The sequence below is a fragment of the Hemitrygon akajei genome, chromosome 21, assembly GCF_048418815.1.
Source record: "Hemitrygon akajei chromosome 21, sHemAka1.3, whole genome shotgun sequence".
Classification (NCBI taxonomy): domain Eukaryota; kingdom Metazoa; phylum Chordata; class Chondrichthyes; order Myliobatiformes; family Dasyatidae; genus Hemitrygon; species Hemitrygon akajei.
This window is the reverse complement of record NC_133144.1, coordinates 45030234-45046136: the sequence shown is the minus strand read 5'-3', so window position 1 is coordinate 45046136 and position 15903 is coordinate 45030234. Positions and strand designations below refer to the sequence as shown.

Below are 15903 nucleotides of genomic sequence, written 5' to 3'. Positions count from 1 at the left end.
TAATTTTCAGTCCATTAATTACTCCAGTGCTTTTCTGAGCTGTTCATTGACTCTAGGCCTATCATTCTCCACTATTTGTGGGTGGGTTTTTTGGGTGTCTTTTTTTTCCATAAGCCTTACATGAATATTTGGCTTCAGCTAAAGATAAGGAGCATTTGCTATAAAACATTTGAGAGAGCTGAGCAGAATCAGATTTCTGAAAGACCGTAGTTTGGTTTGGGGTGTTTTGCAGAGCACTAGGGAAGCTGCTCGGAAGATCCCACCCGAAGGGGAGACCCTATTGTAAGAAGTGCTTTGTGCAGACGAATGGTTCAAATGAGGAAGTGCCAATACTCCTCAGTTAGCCAGTTCATTCAAAATGGTCTTCAAGGGAAGTTCGAACTGTGGCTGGTGTCCTTCATGCCGAATGTAGGTTCAGCGTGTGAATAATCAAAGCAAAGCATTCCGATTACTTCAGAAACTAGCCTTAATGTTTATGTGCTTCTTTGGACTGGTTTAACTGTAATGAGCCCTCTTGTTTTTTTTTTCTTTTCTTTTTCTGTTAACCATTCATTAAAGTTGAAATATTGGGAAATATATTTCCTCTGTACTTTTATGCCAGTGTACGATCTGTTATTTTTCTGGCAAACAATAACTTTTTATGGGGTAGTATTTACACAGCATTCGCTACAATCTATGTTCTTTAATCAGAACATTCTAACTTTCCTGTTTGGTTGAACCTCAAATCATACCGACCCATGTGTAGTGCTTAAGGAACATGGGCTTCTCACTGCTGAGTCACAAGGCTATTTGCCGAGTTAGCCAAGAAGTCCCGGTCAGAAGGTTGCATTTCTAAAAGCTATGAGTCTTATTTTAGGGTTTCTTGCTGGATAACTCTTTCATACACATTCCTTATCAATTTCTTAGTGTTCCTTTGCTGAATTTTGAACTCTTTCCAATTCTCAGGCTTACTGTCCTTTCTTTTGATCTAACATCTCAACAGTCATAGCTGGACTGCCTTTCCTGCTGTTTTTCGGTTGGTTAGAGGAATATTCACTGTAAGTGATGTGTTAATTATTTCATCATTGCTTATTTATTATCATACTTTTAAAGAATTTGCCATCTACCATTACCAACTTATATCTTGTATCCCTGTAGTTTGCACTTCTTGTCTGATGTAAGAGATCTGCTTCCCTGTAAAGAAATATGGAGCTAATCTTGAAAAGACTGTGATTCAGGTAGTACTTAAAACAGCTTTCCAGCTTCCTGCTATATTCAACAACTTTGATTTCATGTAAGACCATGTTCCTGATTACCAACAGTCTAAGACCTTAATCTAGAAAATTGAGCAATGAGAAAATAAGTTATTAAAGTCACATTATTTTGACCTTCTCTGTATGTATTATATCTACATGGTATCTGTTCCACATTGCTGTTTTTACAAAAAATTGAAAAATTAGGACAAAAATATTAGGCCTTCAGAATAAAAATGGAGAGGTGAGAGAGAAGAAAAGGAAATAAATCACTGCTAAAAATGTTCATATCATTTCTATTTGATCTTGAAACATGATTTGTCTAATTGTGTTTATTGGTTTTCTTTCTTTACGAAACCTCCTGGTTTCCTTGGCTGTGCAAGTCTAAGGAAGACACTCTCTGGTCCCACCAAACTCATGAGGATGAGACGGCTCTCCCACCACAAACACTGGTTTGTGTGGATGCTGCGTAATTTGCTGCCTTGTTACAAATTAGTGCCATGATTTAGTATACTGCATGTGATTAAAGGAATTATATTTATGATCTTAACTTAACTAAAGGATTAGTAAAGAAAAACAAAAAGGGCCCATTTTAATTAAACAGTCAAAAGTACATAAGTTGGAGCTCAACGTTTCACCATGTTCACCAATCCTCAATCAATCAACGCCCCTGGCTTCATCAAATCACAGTCCCGCTCCAGGTCGAATCCTATGACCTGTTCTCCCCAGCATCTTCTCTCTTCCTCTCCCACCGAAGCAAAGACCCAAACCCAACTTTAGTGTCCCTCACCGGAAACCCTCCCCTCAGTTGTACCATCCTAATTGGATGGCACACATTCCTCATCATTCCTTATTCCTCAACAATAACCCAAACAGACTGCTCTCACAGAACTGCTAAATGAAAAACATACAATATAATAATAAAAATATGAACCGGGCATTACATTTACTTTGTCAAACTAGTCAAAATGATTGTTGCAGCCAACATCAGAATCAGGTGCAATATCACCAGCTATCTTGTGAAATTTGTTAACATTGTGGCAGCAGTACAATGCAATACATGATAAATATAGAAAAAATGAATTACAGTAAGTATATATGTATATTAAATAGTTAAATTAAAATAAGTAGTGCAAAAATAGAAATTATAAAAAAAGTAGTGAGGTGGTGTTCACCAGAAAGTAACCTGGATCTTTCTCCCATTGATGGGTATGCAAATGATCAGAATCAACTGCAGCCAACCTCTTAAGCCGCAGAGTCATATGAAAGCACTAAGTTAGAACATGATACACGTCTTCCCCAGTTACAACTACCTGCACAGCACAAATGAGTATTTAAGACACAGGTAGTATGGATTCGTCAGCCATAGCAAGACTACAAGCATCCTCTGCTGTTGAGAATGGAACCTTGCTGTAACTTGGGGAAGACCTGTATTTCAAGGAAAGAATAAAGCCCTCTCAATCCCTCCCTCAAACCACAGTACATCAAGTGGTCATCAAACTTCAGCTGAATGTTTTATATAATCAAGTGGAAATTGAGTAGCCACGTCTGATCCTAGTATTATCCTAGAACTAGTATTTTTCTCCACAGCAAAAAGAATCTGGAGGTAAAAGATTCAACAGCTGCTTACAATCCACAACAACCAAATGAGTTGCAGTGCTCAGAGTATTTCTTTCCCATTTTCAACTTCAAAGCAATGCTATACAACAGTTCAAGTGTTAAGCCACAGTTTGTTCACCAGTTATCTGAAAGTTCACTGATTGTAACAGCTGAACTACACAATGTAGTTCCAACATGCTAGCCATCCATATTCCAAGTGCTCCAGCTTAAAATATCAAATTTATTCATCGCGAATTTAAACTGTCATGAAGGAAGGACCGCCTTCTTCTTCTGTGGTGCTCAGTGGCTTCAAGATATGCTGTATGGGGCAAAGCACCAGCCACTGCTAATTTCCTCCACTAGATGGTGCATGTACCTTTTTCTGTGAATTAACTGTCACATACAATTCTTTTCCACTGATGACAATGGGGTAACAACAGGCATTAAACATCAACTAGACCACATCCAGAGAACTGAGAAAAGGTGAATGACTAAGCAAGTCACAATGGCACAAGATTTTAATGATCAAGGCCAGTTCTGATGAACAAGAGAATCTGTGGATGGACTCAATCTGCATACAAGTGTTGAATACAAAATACAACCTTTATAATGTGAAATAATAAAGATGTTGCGTACAAATTACAAAAGGAGATAGAAAAGGAATTTAAAAGGGCAAGGTTACAAAAGTCATGGGTGATTTCAATATGCAGATGCATTAAGAAAATCCAGTTGGTGCCTCATCCAAAGAGATGAAATTTGTAGAATGCTAGTAACTCCCCTGTAATTCCATAGGCTCTTATCTTACTAATCAGCCTCATGTGCAGCACTTTGTCAAAGGCCTTCTGAAAATCCAAGTACACTAGATCTACTGCATCTCCTTTGTCTACCCTGCTTGTAATTTCCTCAAAAAATTTCAGTAGGTTAAGTCAGGCAGGATTTTCCTTTCAGGAAATCATGCTGGCTTTGACCTATCTTGTCATGTGTCTGCAGGTATTCTATAATCTCATCTCTAACAATCAATTCCAACAACTTCCCAACCACTGATGTCAGGCTAACAGGTTATAGTTTCCTTTCTGCTGCCTCCCACCCTCCTTAAATAGCGGAGTAATATTTGCAATCATCCAGTAATCCGGTATAATGATAGAATCTATTGATTCTTGAAAGATCATTGTTAATGCCTCTGCAATCTCTCCAGCTACTTCCTTCAGAACCCAAGGGTTAATTCCATCAGGTCCAGGAGATATATCCACCCTCAGACTATTAAGCTTCCTGAGCACCTTCTCAGTCTAAACTTTCACTGCACATACTTCACTTCCCTGACATTCTTGAATGTCCGGTATACTGCAGATGTCTTCCACTGTGAAGACTAATGCAAATTACGCATTCTGTTCCTCTGCCATCTCTGCATCTCTCATTACAATATCTCCAGTATCATTTTCTATTGGTCCTATATGTACTCTTTTACCCTTTATATACTTAAAAAAGCTTTCAGTATTTTCTTTGATATTAGTCACCAGCTTCCTTTCACAATTCATCTTTTCCTTCCTAATGACCTTCCTAATTTCCTTCTGCAAGTTTTTAAAAGCTTCTCAATCCTCTATCTTCCTACTAGATTTGGCTTCCTAGTATGCCTTCTCTTTTGCTTTTATTTTGGCTCTGACTTCATTTGTGTCCTTCTTCCATTCGAAAATTTCTTTTTATTTGAAATATATCTGTCTTGCACATCCCTCATTTCTCGCAGAAACTCCAGCCATTGCTGCTCTGCTGTCCTTCCTGCTAGTGTCCCTTTCCAGTCAACCTTGGCCTGTGCCACTCTCACGCCATTGTAACTTCCTTTATTCCACTGAAATACCGACACATTGGAATCTAGTTTCTCCTCAAATTTCAAAGAGACTTTCAGTGATCATATTGTGATCACTGTTCCCTAAGGGTTCCTTAACCTTAAGCTCTCTTATCACCTCCGGATCATTGTACAACACTCAATCCAGCACAGCCCTAGTGGGCTCAACAGCAAGCTGTTCTAAAAAGCCATCTCTTAGACATTCTACAAATTCTCTCTCCTGAGGTCCAGTACTGGCCTGGTTTTCCCAATCCACTTTCATGTTAAAATCCCCAACGATTATCATGACATTGCCCTTCTGACACACTTTTTCTATCTCTTGCTGTAATTTGTAATCCACATCCCAGCCTTTGTTTGGAAGCCAGTATATATCTGCCATTAGGGTCCTTTTACTCTTGCCATTTCTTAACTCAACCCGTAGAAACTCTACACCTTTTGATCCTATGTCATCCTTTTCTACTGATTAAATATTATTTCTTATACACAGGACCACACCACCTCCTCTGCTTACTAATCTATCTTTCCGATACACCGTATATCCTTGGATATTCAACTCCCAATGGCAGCCATCCTTTAGCCAAGTTTCAGAGATGGCCACAATATCATACTTGCCAATCTGTAACTGAATTTGAAGATTGTCCATTGCAATGCTTATGCTGTGTGCATTCAAATACAACACTTCCAATCCAGTATTTGTTGCTTTCTGTTTGTTGTTGTTCTTCGTCGATGACCACTCCTTTGATGACTGCTCCGCTAGGCAGCGACTCCCTTTTATGCCTGAACCTTCCCTGCAATCTAACTCACGATTGGTGCTCTGGTTATAGCCGCTGACAGGCCACGTAAGAGTAAGAATATAATACTGAGGCTTTATAAGGCATTGGTCAGACCACATGTGAAGTACTGTGAGCAGTTTTAGGCCACTTATCTAAGAAAAGATGTGCTGGTATTAGAGAGTGTTCAGAAGAGATCATGCAAATAACTCTAGGAGTGAAAGGGTTAATATAGGAGGAGTGTTTAATGGCTCTGGGCCTGTATTATTTGAGAATTTAGAAGAATGAAGGAGGATCCATTGAAACCTATCGAATAGTGAAAGGCAATGTCTATTTCAAACAGAGATGAGGAGGAATTACTTTAGCCAGGACATAGTGAATCAGAAATTCACTAACACTGACGGTCGTGGAGGCCAAGTCAATGGGAATATTTTAAAGTGGAGGATGATGGTTCTTGATTAGTCAGGGCATCAAAGGTTACAGGATGGGATTGAGAAAGATAATGAATCAGCCATGATGGAATGGTGGAACATACCTGAAGGGGTGAATGGCCTAATTCTGCTCCTAATTCTAATTTTTCTAAAAAGATTAATTGGGCGTTATTACTATGGTCAAATCTTAATTTTATAACCCTGTGAAAACAAATTGCTAATAAAACACAAAAAAAAACAGGGACATCACAAAGTTAAAAGAGGACCAAATGAGCAGTGAGCAGTAACAATATTGGACGAAAGCAGCTGAGACACTACTGTGTCAGAGCAGCTTCATTAAAACTGATTGTTCTGTTGATCTTACGTACAGCAGTTCAATTTACATACCTTCCGGCAATCTGGAAATCAAATTAAATTTAAATTTGGGAACTAGAATCTAAACAGGCAGTCAGTTTCCTGGCAGCAGGATAAATTGTACAAATTACGTAAGAACATAGAAATCAGGTCAGCTGAATAAATGACACGTGCACATCTTTCCAGCCTGCAGCATCAAATGGAAAGTCATTGATTTTTTTATTCTTGCAGAATATCTGTGACAAGTAGCTGCTTAAAGTACTCACAGGTAGCAACAGCTGGTTGTCACATTAATAGAGATTGATCCATTTCAGTGGGGAGCTCTCTCTGGATCATTTGACCACATCTTTCCGCAAGAATCCTTCAGCCACTTAGCAGTTAAAACAGAAAATTTATGGTTCTAATAAACTAAAACATGGACGTAATAATCAAGATGTCTTTTTCCTTTTTACTCTGGAGGAGGAGATCACAGAGAGTAATTGTTGACCCCCAGCTCAAAGTGAGCAGCCCTTAATAATCTGTTACAGGGTGTTCAACGTGCCTTCTGAACCCAATCCATGGCAGCTACTGATCATGAGTATGTATAGTTTTTGCAAGTCCATTGCAATACTGTTACAAAAAGACTCAATATCACTTGCTGCCATAAAAATCAGGGTTGTAGAAACAGTTGTTAACTACAAGGTCAGCTGAATACTGACAGAAGTTCAGAATAAATTTGGGTCTGAATTTCCATCTCCCTCTTAATACTAAATAAAATTTGTGTTGATACAATTGCAAGAAAATAAGGGTAGCAGTATTAAGACACTCATAACAAAACCTCCATGAAAATGCTTACTATGGGAATGAGGAACTGTTGGACCAACACAAAAAGAGAACCATATATTTGAAGCCCATACATTTACCAAGATGGCACACTATTCTAAACTATATATTAGGTCCAACAGTGCTCAGTGCTGACAGCAAATGCGTTAACCCAGTAATCTACTGTAAACATCAATGCTCCAGTCAAACATCTTAGTTTGTCTCTATGGAGCAAGCCAAAGCTGCATTTTAGTTTAAAGACTGGCATTTAACATGTACAAGGCATCACTTGGTTGTCAGTAACCCATTGGTTAGTTGTGATTAATAATACACTGCAATGACATCAACAAATCCAGAGCTAGTTATCACCTCTGAAGTCGCAGTCCTTCATTTGCAAAGACATCTTGATGCAAAAGCTCCACTGAGTGAAACAGAGGACAAGATACTGAGTCATGCTAGTTAGGCGTGTAAATGAACTGACTATGGAGTTACATGTTAAAAGACTCTGCTGAAAGATGCTATGAATTGATTATAACAAACTGTTTTATTCATTTGCAGTTCTTCATTTACTGAATGAGGTTCATGTAGATTTCCAAAGGCATATTATACACCAATGAGATCTTAAAATACAACTTGATTGAAGGTCATATAGGAAAGAAAATTGCACTCTTTTATTAAAGTATTAAAACCCTTGTCTGTTAGAGACACTAAACTGGTGATGAAATGAGTAAATTTCATCAATGAGTTTGCAATGCCTAGCAAATGCATTACCTTATCCACTACTAAAAGTGCCAAACAACCCAGAAGACATTTACATACATACCTTTCCATTGTAATTATAACTTACTTGTAAAGTTATCTCACTAATATAGTGACGCTGAGTCTATCTGGAACAATTTTAACTGGGCTGCATGCACTTTCAAAACAATTAATGCTTATGTGTCAAAGTATGCAAAGTGATAGTGCTATGGTTATTTTATATATATGCAAATAAAATCTAGCATACCGTAGATGTCGGATTATAAGCCGCTACTTTTTTCCCACATTTTGAACAGCTTTGAACACTGCGGCCTTTACTACGGTGCGGCTAATGCATTTTTTTTTTCATGCCGCCAAAAACATTTTGCCTCGTAACAGTAGACCAATAAAATTGATGAGTAGTTCACAGAGGTCCAATGAAATTGTACAATAAATCAAGCGCACTTTCACAATTAAATTATTGTAAATCAGTCATTTGTACTCACCCTCATCAACATGGAAAACACTCGAAGAAAAGCATTGTGCTGCCTTTATGGCAGTTATTTAGTTTATAATATTTTCGCTTAGTAATTCATTTGTTAGTATTTTCTAGTTAAAGTTAGAAGTGTTTTAACTATATTTGTTTTCTGTACTACATCCCGGGATGCTATGACGTCACATCCGGTTTCGCCGCGTCTTGTGGGAAATACCGGTTTGCGATAAACAGGAAGGTGGGGGGGAGCGGCATTAGACCCGATCGAAAACGCTGCTTTTAAGTTAAAGGCGATCAATAACTTTTCCTGGTAGGCTGCAGTATATATGTTTTAGGAGATATTGGAATGTTGTTCGTGCACTGTTCAGTAAAAAAGTATACGCAACGTAATTTGTGTGTTACCGATACGTATGTATATTTAAAAGTAGCCGTATTAGAGGCACGGTTCGAAAAAAAGCATTTGCAATATGTATTTGTTTATGTTACCATACGGATTTAATTAAAAGTTAAAAAATCCTCACGTGTAGTATCTTTCTGTGTAAATATTTCATATTACAACGTGGGACACCTGCGGCCTAAAATCCGGTGCTGCTTGTACAAGTACAAAATTGATTTTCTTTCTAAAATTAGAGCCAGCGGCTTTTAATCAGGTGCGCTCTGTAGTGCGAAATCTACGGTACTTTTAATATAATTATCAAAAGTCTACAAGAAAACATTCTGCATTATAATAATATGTTGTAAGTTTTCTTACTGGAAATTTGCTGCAAATTCACCCAGCTTTTGGCAGCTACAGATGATTCTTGTTGTAAGGCACTGCTGCTCTTGGACTTGGGAACAGATTTCCATGAAGGACCAGAAATGACTGCTTTCTTAGCACTAGATTCCCTTCAAATAAAAGACCAAAGAAACAGAAAAATCAACATTTACTCTGAAGCATAAGAGTTCGCAAATGACCAAAATATATCAATTTCTACATTGATAAAAGTGAAAAAGAAATAAATTCAGATGTTTCTATAGCAAGGACAAAGTACAAATAAGAAAAGGAGAGCAGCATACTTTAACATCCAATACCAGGTGACAGGTTATCAGATTTTATTTTAATTTCTCAATTAAAAATAATGATACTGAAGAAGGTACACTAAAACTGTTGATGACTGCTAGCACAAAATATTTTGCCAAAGATAGTTCCTGAATTTATGTTTCTGACAGACAAAATCTCATTAATTTGAGCAAGAAATGTTAAGTAAACTGACAACTTACCTGAAAGAATTGACACTGGAATTGTGTACTCCTCCTGGGACCCCATCAGGAACCACAGCATCCAAGCTTACTGGGCTGTTACTGTTGCGATCACTGCTCTCATAGCCAGATTCCATTCTCTGAATGAAACGTTCATTTTCTCCCAAACTTTGGGACTCAACTTGTTGCATACCTTTACCTGGACACCCAGCTTTCTCACATCTATCATTATTATTGATCAGCATGTCTTTTCCTTCATTTCTTGTATTATCTAATGTTAAAGGAACACTTCCAACTCCTACTGAACTTTCGGTCTTATTGTGATTAAAGTCTTTAAAGCCCTCTTCTGACATTACAGGCATTTGTGAGCTGGAGCATGCCTTTTTTCTCTCTTTTGTGAAGATACTGTCAATATTAAGAACCTCGCGTTTAGGTTTCCACAGGTAGGTTTTGGATCTGCTTGATGAGCTTGATTTGGATTCACAGTTGGTAGTCTCCATTTCCCAGTCTTTTGAACGCCCACTTGCCATTCTCAAGTTGCCATTATCTACAGAGTCTGCTGCTTTTGCAGGAATGGGTTTATTATTACACTGGTCTTGATTATGCAAAGGTCGGTTATGAATAATATTGCTCACAGTTTCTCTGAAGTCCTTTAATCGACTAGTAGCAGGTTTTGGTCCAGTTCTTGGGGCTTGCTTTTCTTTCAATGTTTCACCTACAGTTTTGGACATGAAAGACAAAAAGACTAGAAAGCACGCACAAGGGCTGTAACTTCATTATTCAAGAGCATGCACAGCCGCACCCACACCAATTTTGCTCTTCCAAGTTCATGTTATTGCTGCAATAAGCTCTAGATTCTATAGATTTCCTTCCTCACCTTCACTGTGATAACCACAGAGGGGTATCTCATCTGACTTCTCTGGTTTCCCTCGATTGTCAGGACGCCTGGGTCGACTGGAACTCCGTCTTCTATCCACAGAAATCCCTTTTTTGAAAGGAGGTTGTTGGTTAGATTGACTGTTTGTAAGATGTCCTGGGTCAAAATATCAATTTCTAAGATAAAATTAATTAAATTTATGATATGGCAGTGCCAAGGAAATGGGGAATTCAAAGTCCTTGAGTTTCCAAAAAGGCAGGTTTGCTATAGACCTATTTTAAAAATAAACCTCGGTTACTGAGTGTTTACTTCTATTCACAGATCTTGTACACACAATGGAAAGCTGGAATAGACAGTTTATTCTCAGCCCAGGCTGTCTTTAACTGACTGGCTGACACAGTGGTGCCAATACTTTATGATGTTACCCATGATTCATGGTGTTAACACCAGTTATTATCAAGCAATGGCTTGTCTCTGACTGCAATTATTCCACAGTGAATAACCTCATCATTGCAATCCTGCATCTAGCTTCCCTCCCTATACTAAGTAATACTTTCATAGTATGAGGTCACTTACATACTTGAGCTATTTTCAAAATCCCAAACATAAAGCAGCACTCTGCATAAACATTTTTGTTTTAACACTCCGTTCCTATTCTTTGTCTTTATATTACTTGTGCCCTTTCACCAGTGGAAAGAATAAATCCCAATATTACTTTCTTGAAAGCAAAATCACTTCTAAAGTAAAACTTTGTATGTGTCAATGTTTTAATTTTAAAAGGATAATTCAATTTTCCACATGTAATGAAATTAGGTACAAATGCCACAGAAGTTAGTTCAGCATGGACTAGATGAAACAAAGTATCTGCATTCGTGCTGTAGTACTCTATGACTCTAAAATTCGAAACCTTCTATGTATATGTGTCAGTTCCTCTGATAATCTTTTGAATCCAACTACAGGTCTATTACATTTCCTTTCTAAAGCTTTTTCCTTTTATTGTTCAATAACGTGCAACTTCCTACATTTGCTCCCATACCTTTAGATTTGCATTCCTTCCTGCTCATGGACTGTACCAATCATCCATTTATCCTAACAACTCTGCAACACTTCCCCACTTCACTATCCTCAGCCCCAATTTGCTTCATCTATACCTTTCCTGCTGACTTCAGCACTTTGTCCAAGAAATAGGTCAATACACTACAATATGCCATTCAATTTTCCTATCTGATATCCTCACATTCAGTAAGACCACCAATTTTCACCTCCAAAATTCCTTTTACTCCATCCTTCCAACTCTGCTTCATGTTTTATAATTTTCCCCAAAACCTTAGCTTCATTTCCCGATTATCTGTTACTATGGCTTGGCAACTATTTCTTAGTTTTACATTGCACTGCACACATTGCTTACTTTTTACTTTGGTGGCACTGCAGATGGCTTTCAGCATTTAGAAATACTTGGGTTTTCTGTTCACCTATTTTGCATGCCTACTCTTTTCTGAAATTAGCACAATTGATTTACTTCCCAGAATTTTTCAGACAAAAATCAAATATGAAGAACTAGAAGCACTACTAAATTTTAGCTAACAAGATGGAGCTGAAAGCATAAAACACTGGCAAGATTTCTGTTGCTTGTCCAATCACATCCCCTATCAACTGAAGCATTAGCATTTTAGATTAGCTGAGACCTGGTTAGGAGGCAACAGATTTGCTGAACTGCCATGTTGTCTGTTCAAGTATCAAAAATGCCTACACATCAACATAATGATCTAAGGAGGCAACAACAAAATCTCTTTGTGCAGCTAGGTGCAGAACAGGCAACAACAATTACAACCACTTCATTGACACCAAGTATTTTGGAAAACTTTTTTTTCCATTTGAGGTGAAGGCCTCAATATTCTATGCCAAGAACCCACATTTGCTGCTGTACCCAAGACCCAGCAACAAACTTCCCATATTAGGTTTGAAACAGAGGAGACCAATTGAGTCCCTTAGGTTTATGCAAGATCACAGAACCATCCCATTTGTGGTTACTATCCCCTATAAACTATTCTCCCCATTTTCCCATCAATTTCCCCTTAGATTCTACTTCTTGCCCATAAACTAGAGAAAATTTACAGTGTCTATTTAACATAGTAATTTGCATGTTTTTGGGATGTGGGAAGAAACTGGGGCACCCAGGGCAAACCTATGCAGTTACAAGGAGAATACATAAACTCCACACAGACATCACCAGAGGTCAGCATCGAACCTATGTTGCTGCAGCATCTCTACTAGCCATGGCACAGTGCACCTCTTTAATAAAAAGATCAAGAAATTTATTTTCAGAAAAAAGCCCATTCCCTAAATTAAGGGCTCATATATGGGGTCAAAAATGAACAAGCAATGTTTTTTTTTCCATGTTTTGTTACAACTTGCTGCATCAATTGTAAAACTTCCCTTCTGAAAATGAATGTCTTCATTCACTTCATTTTGCCAGGATCTGCCACCCCAGAGATTTTCTTTTCTGAGAGTCACCCATCATTTTAGAATTTATAGTACCTGTATCCCTACTGCTTTGAGAAGCTGTATCATTCTCCATGCTGTAAATCACTGTACCCTGTGAATCGGAGGAGAAATGGCTGACCACAGACTCATGATGACTGTGCTTGCAATGGTAGCTCTCATTGGAAGAATCAGTTCTGCTGTCACTGGATATAGATGGCTCTCTTCCTATTAAAAAAAATAAAAAACAAGTCTGTAAGACACTCCAGACACTAATACATTCTGAGCAATTAAGCTTGCCATCAAAGTAAGTATTGTTGTGGTAAAGACATATACTGTCTAAGAGTGCAGAAGAAACATGTTTTTTTAATTTTACATCAGGAAAGTGTCTATGAGTCAAAATATAATTGACACAAGATTTTCAAATTCAGCAACTTTCAAGAGAAATTGCTATGGAATCATAAATCTGACAAGGCCACTTGTTCCAGTTAATTAAGAAAAAAAGAGAAGCCAAAATTTTTAACTAAATCCTCTATATATAAATGTCCATGATAATAAAAACAGAAAAGCCTGGAAAATACTCAGCAGGTCAGGTAAAATACCGTAGATGTCGGATTATAAGCCGCTACTTTTTTCCCACATTTTGAACAGCTTTGAACTCTGCGGCCTTTAATACGGTGCGGCTAATGCATGATTTTTTTCATGCCGCCAAAAACATTTTGCCTCGTAACAGTAGACCAATAAAATTGATGAGTAGTTCACAGAGGTCCAATGAAATTGTACGATAAATCAAGCGCACTTTCACAATTAAATTATTGTAAATCAGTCATTTGTACTCACCCTCATCAACATGGAAAACACTCGAAGAAAAGCATTGTGCTGCCTTTATGGCAGTTATTTAGTTTATAATATTTTCGCTTAGTAATTCATTTTCTAGTTAAAGTTAGAAGTGTTTTAACTATATTTGTTTTCTGTACTACATCGCGGGATGCTATGACGTCACACCCGGTTTCGCCGCGTCTTGTGAGAAAAATGCCAGTTTGCGATAAACGGGAAGGAGGGGGGCGAGCGGCATTACGCGAGCGGCATTGGATCTGAGCGAACGCTGCTTTTAAGTTAAAGGCGATCAATAACTTTTCCTGGTAGGCTGCAGTATATATATTTTTTACCAGTCGTTAGAAGATATTGGAATGTTGTTCAGTAAAAAAGTATACGCAACGTATATTTAAAAGTAGCCGCGTTACAGGCACGGTTCGAAAAAAAGCATTTGCAATATGTATTTGTTTATGTTACCATATGGATTTAATTAAAAGTTAAAAAATCCTCACGTGTAATATCTTTCTGTGTAAATATCTCATATTACAACGTGGGACACCTGCGGCCGAAAATCCGGTGCGGCCTAAAATCCGGTGCGGCCTGTACAAGTAAAAAATTGATTTTCTTTCTAAAATTAGAGCCAGCGGCTTTTAATCAGGTGCGCTCTGTAGTCCGGAATCTACGGTAAGTGGTGAGATAGAGTGAAAGGTTCAGGAAAGTAGTCGTTAAATCTGAACATATTTGTGATGACAGAAATTGGCCAATTGTTGCTCTATTCCCACAAACTTGGCCGATAATTGGATGGTAATTGGATTCTACTGGACAATTTCCCAAAGCAAACACATTGGAGCTAGTATCACAGATGTATTGGAGTGGATTCTGGAGCAAAGAATTTTAGCACAACTTGGGCCTTCTCCATACCTATGGCAATTGTCCAGTGCACTGGAAAGTAACTTAAAAGGTTTTCGGCATCCATGACAATAGGAACATCAGGAAGAGGCCATTTTGGCTAAGGATGGCAGCAAATGCTTCCTCCTTTGCTTTTGCACTTGAATGCCGGATTCCTCCAGCATGGAGGATGATATGGTTGAAGAAGATCCCTCTACCCATGAACTGGAAATTCTTCATTCATAACTCAACGTGCCATGTGCTAGTGAGGCTAGAAATAGGAAGATAATGCAGCTAAATATGTGGCTAAGGAGTTGGTGCAGGAGGGAGGGTTTCATGTTTCTGGACAATTGGGCCTTGTTCCGGGGAAGGTGGGACCTGTTCCAACAGGACGGGTTGCACCTGAACTGGAGGGGGACTAATATCCTTGCGGGAAGGTTTGCTAGTGCTGCTCCGGGGGGGCTTAAACTGGATTTGCAGGGTGAGGGGAACCAGAGTGTTAGAGCAGATAGTGAGGTGGAGGAGGATATAGGTCATGTAAGAACTGCAAGTATAGTGCATGGAGTAAAGCCAGATCTAGCATGAAAAGAGGCTTTGAGGAAAGAGAAGCAGAATAAAGGGTGTAAAGGTAGTAAGGTAGAAGGGCTAAAGTGCATGTACTTCAATGCAAGAAGCATCAGGAACAAAGGTGATAAACTGAGAGTTTGGATACATACATGGAATTATGATGTAGTGGCCAGTACAGAGACTTAGCTGGCACCAGGGCAGGAATGAATTCTCAATATTCCTGGATTTCAGGAATAGATTTCAGGAAATGGATTTCAGGAAAAGAAAAGGGATAGAGATGGGGGAGAAAGGGGAGGAGGGGTGGCATTACTGGTCAGGGATACTATAACAGCTAATAGAAAGGGTGGGTAATGTAGCAGGATCCTCTTTTGAGTCAGTATGGGTGGAAGTCAGGAACAGGAAGGGAGCAGTTACTCTATTGTGAGTATTCTATAGGCCCCCAGGTAGCAGCAGAGATACTGAGGAGCAGATTAGGAGGCAGATTTTGGAAAGGTGCAAAAATAACAGGGTTGTTATCATGGGTGACTTCAACTTCCCTAATATTGATTGGCACCTGATTAGTTCCAATGGTTTAGATGGGGCAGAGTTTGTTAAGTGTGTTCAGGACAGATTCCTGTCACAGTATGTTGACAGGCCGACAAGGGGGAATGTCATACTAGATCTAGTATTAGGTAACGAACCAGGTCAGGTCACAGATCTCTCAATGGATGAGCATCTGGGAGACAGTGACCACTGCTCCCTGGTCTTTAGCATTATCATGGAAAGAACAGAATCAGA

At 38.6% G+C, this 15903-nt stretch overlaps 1 protein-coding gene across 5 annotated transcripts in view; it reads right to left on the bottom strand.

Annotated features, from left to right (window-relative positions):
• LOC140714264 (ubiquitin carboxyl-terminal hydrolase 54-like) overlaps window positions 1-15903 on the bottom strand; it is a 164387-nt gene that overhangs the window by 26079 nt on the left and 122405 nt on the right. For all 5 annotated transcript variants that reach the window (XM_073025325.1, XM_073025327.1, XM_073025328.1 and 2 more), the window contains exons 11-14: window positions 12913-13083; window positions 10375-10482; window positions 9519-10212; window positions 9010-9143 (exon numbers count right to left, since the gene is read on the bottom strand). In XM_073025325.1, coding sequence (XP_072881426.1) covers window positions 9010-9143; window positions 9519-10212; window positions 10375-10482; window positions 12913-13083 — 1107 coding nt within the window. The remainder of the gene's footprint in view (window positions 1-9009; window positions 9144-9518; window positions 10213-10374; window positions 10483-12912; window positions 13084-15903) is intronic.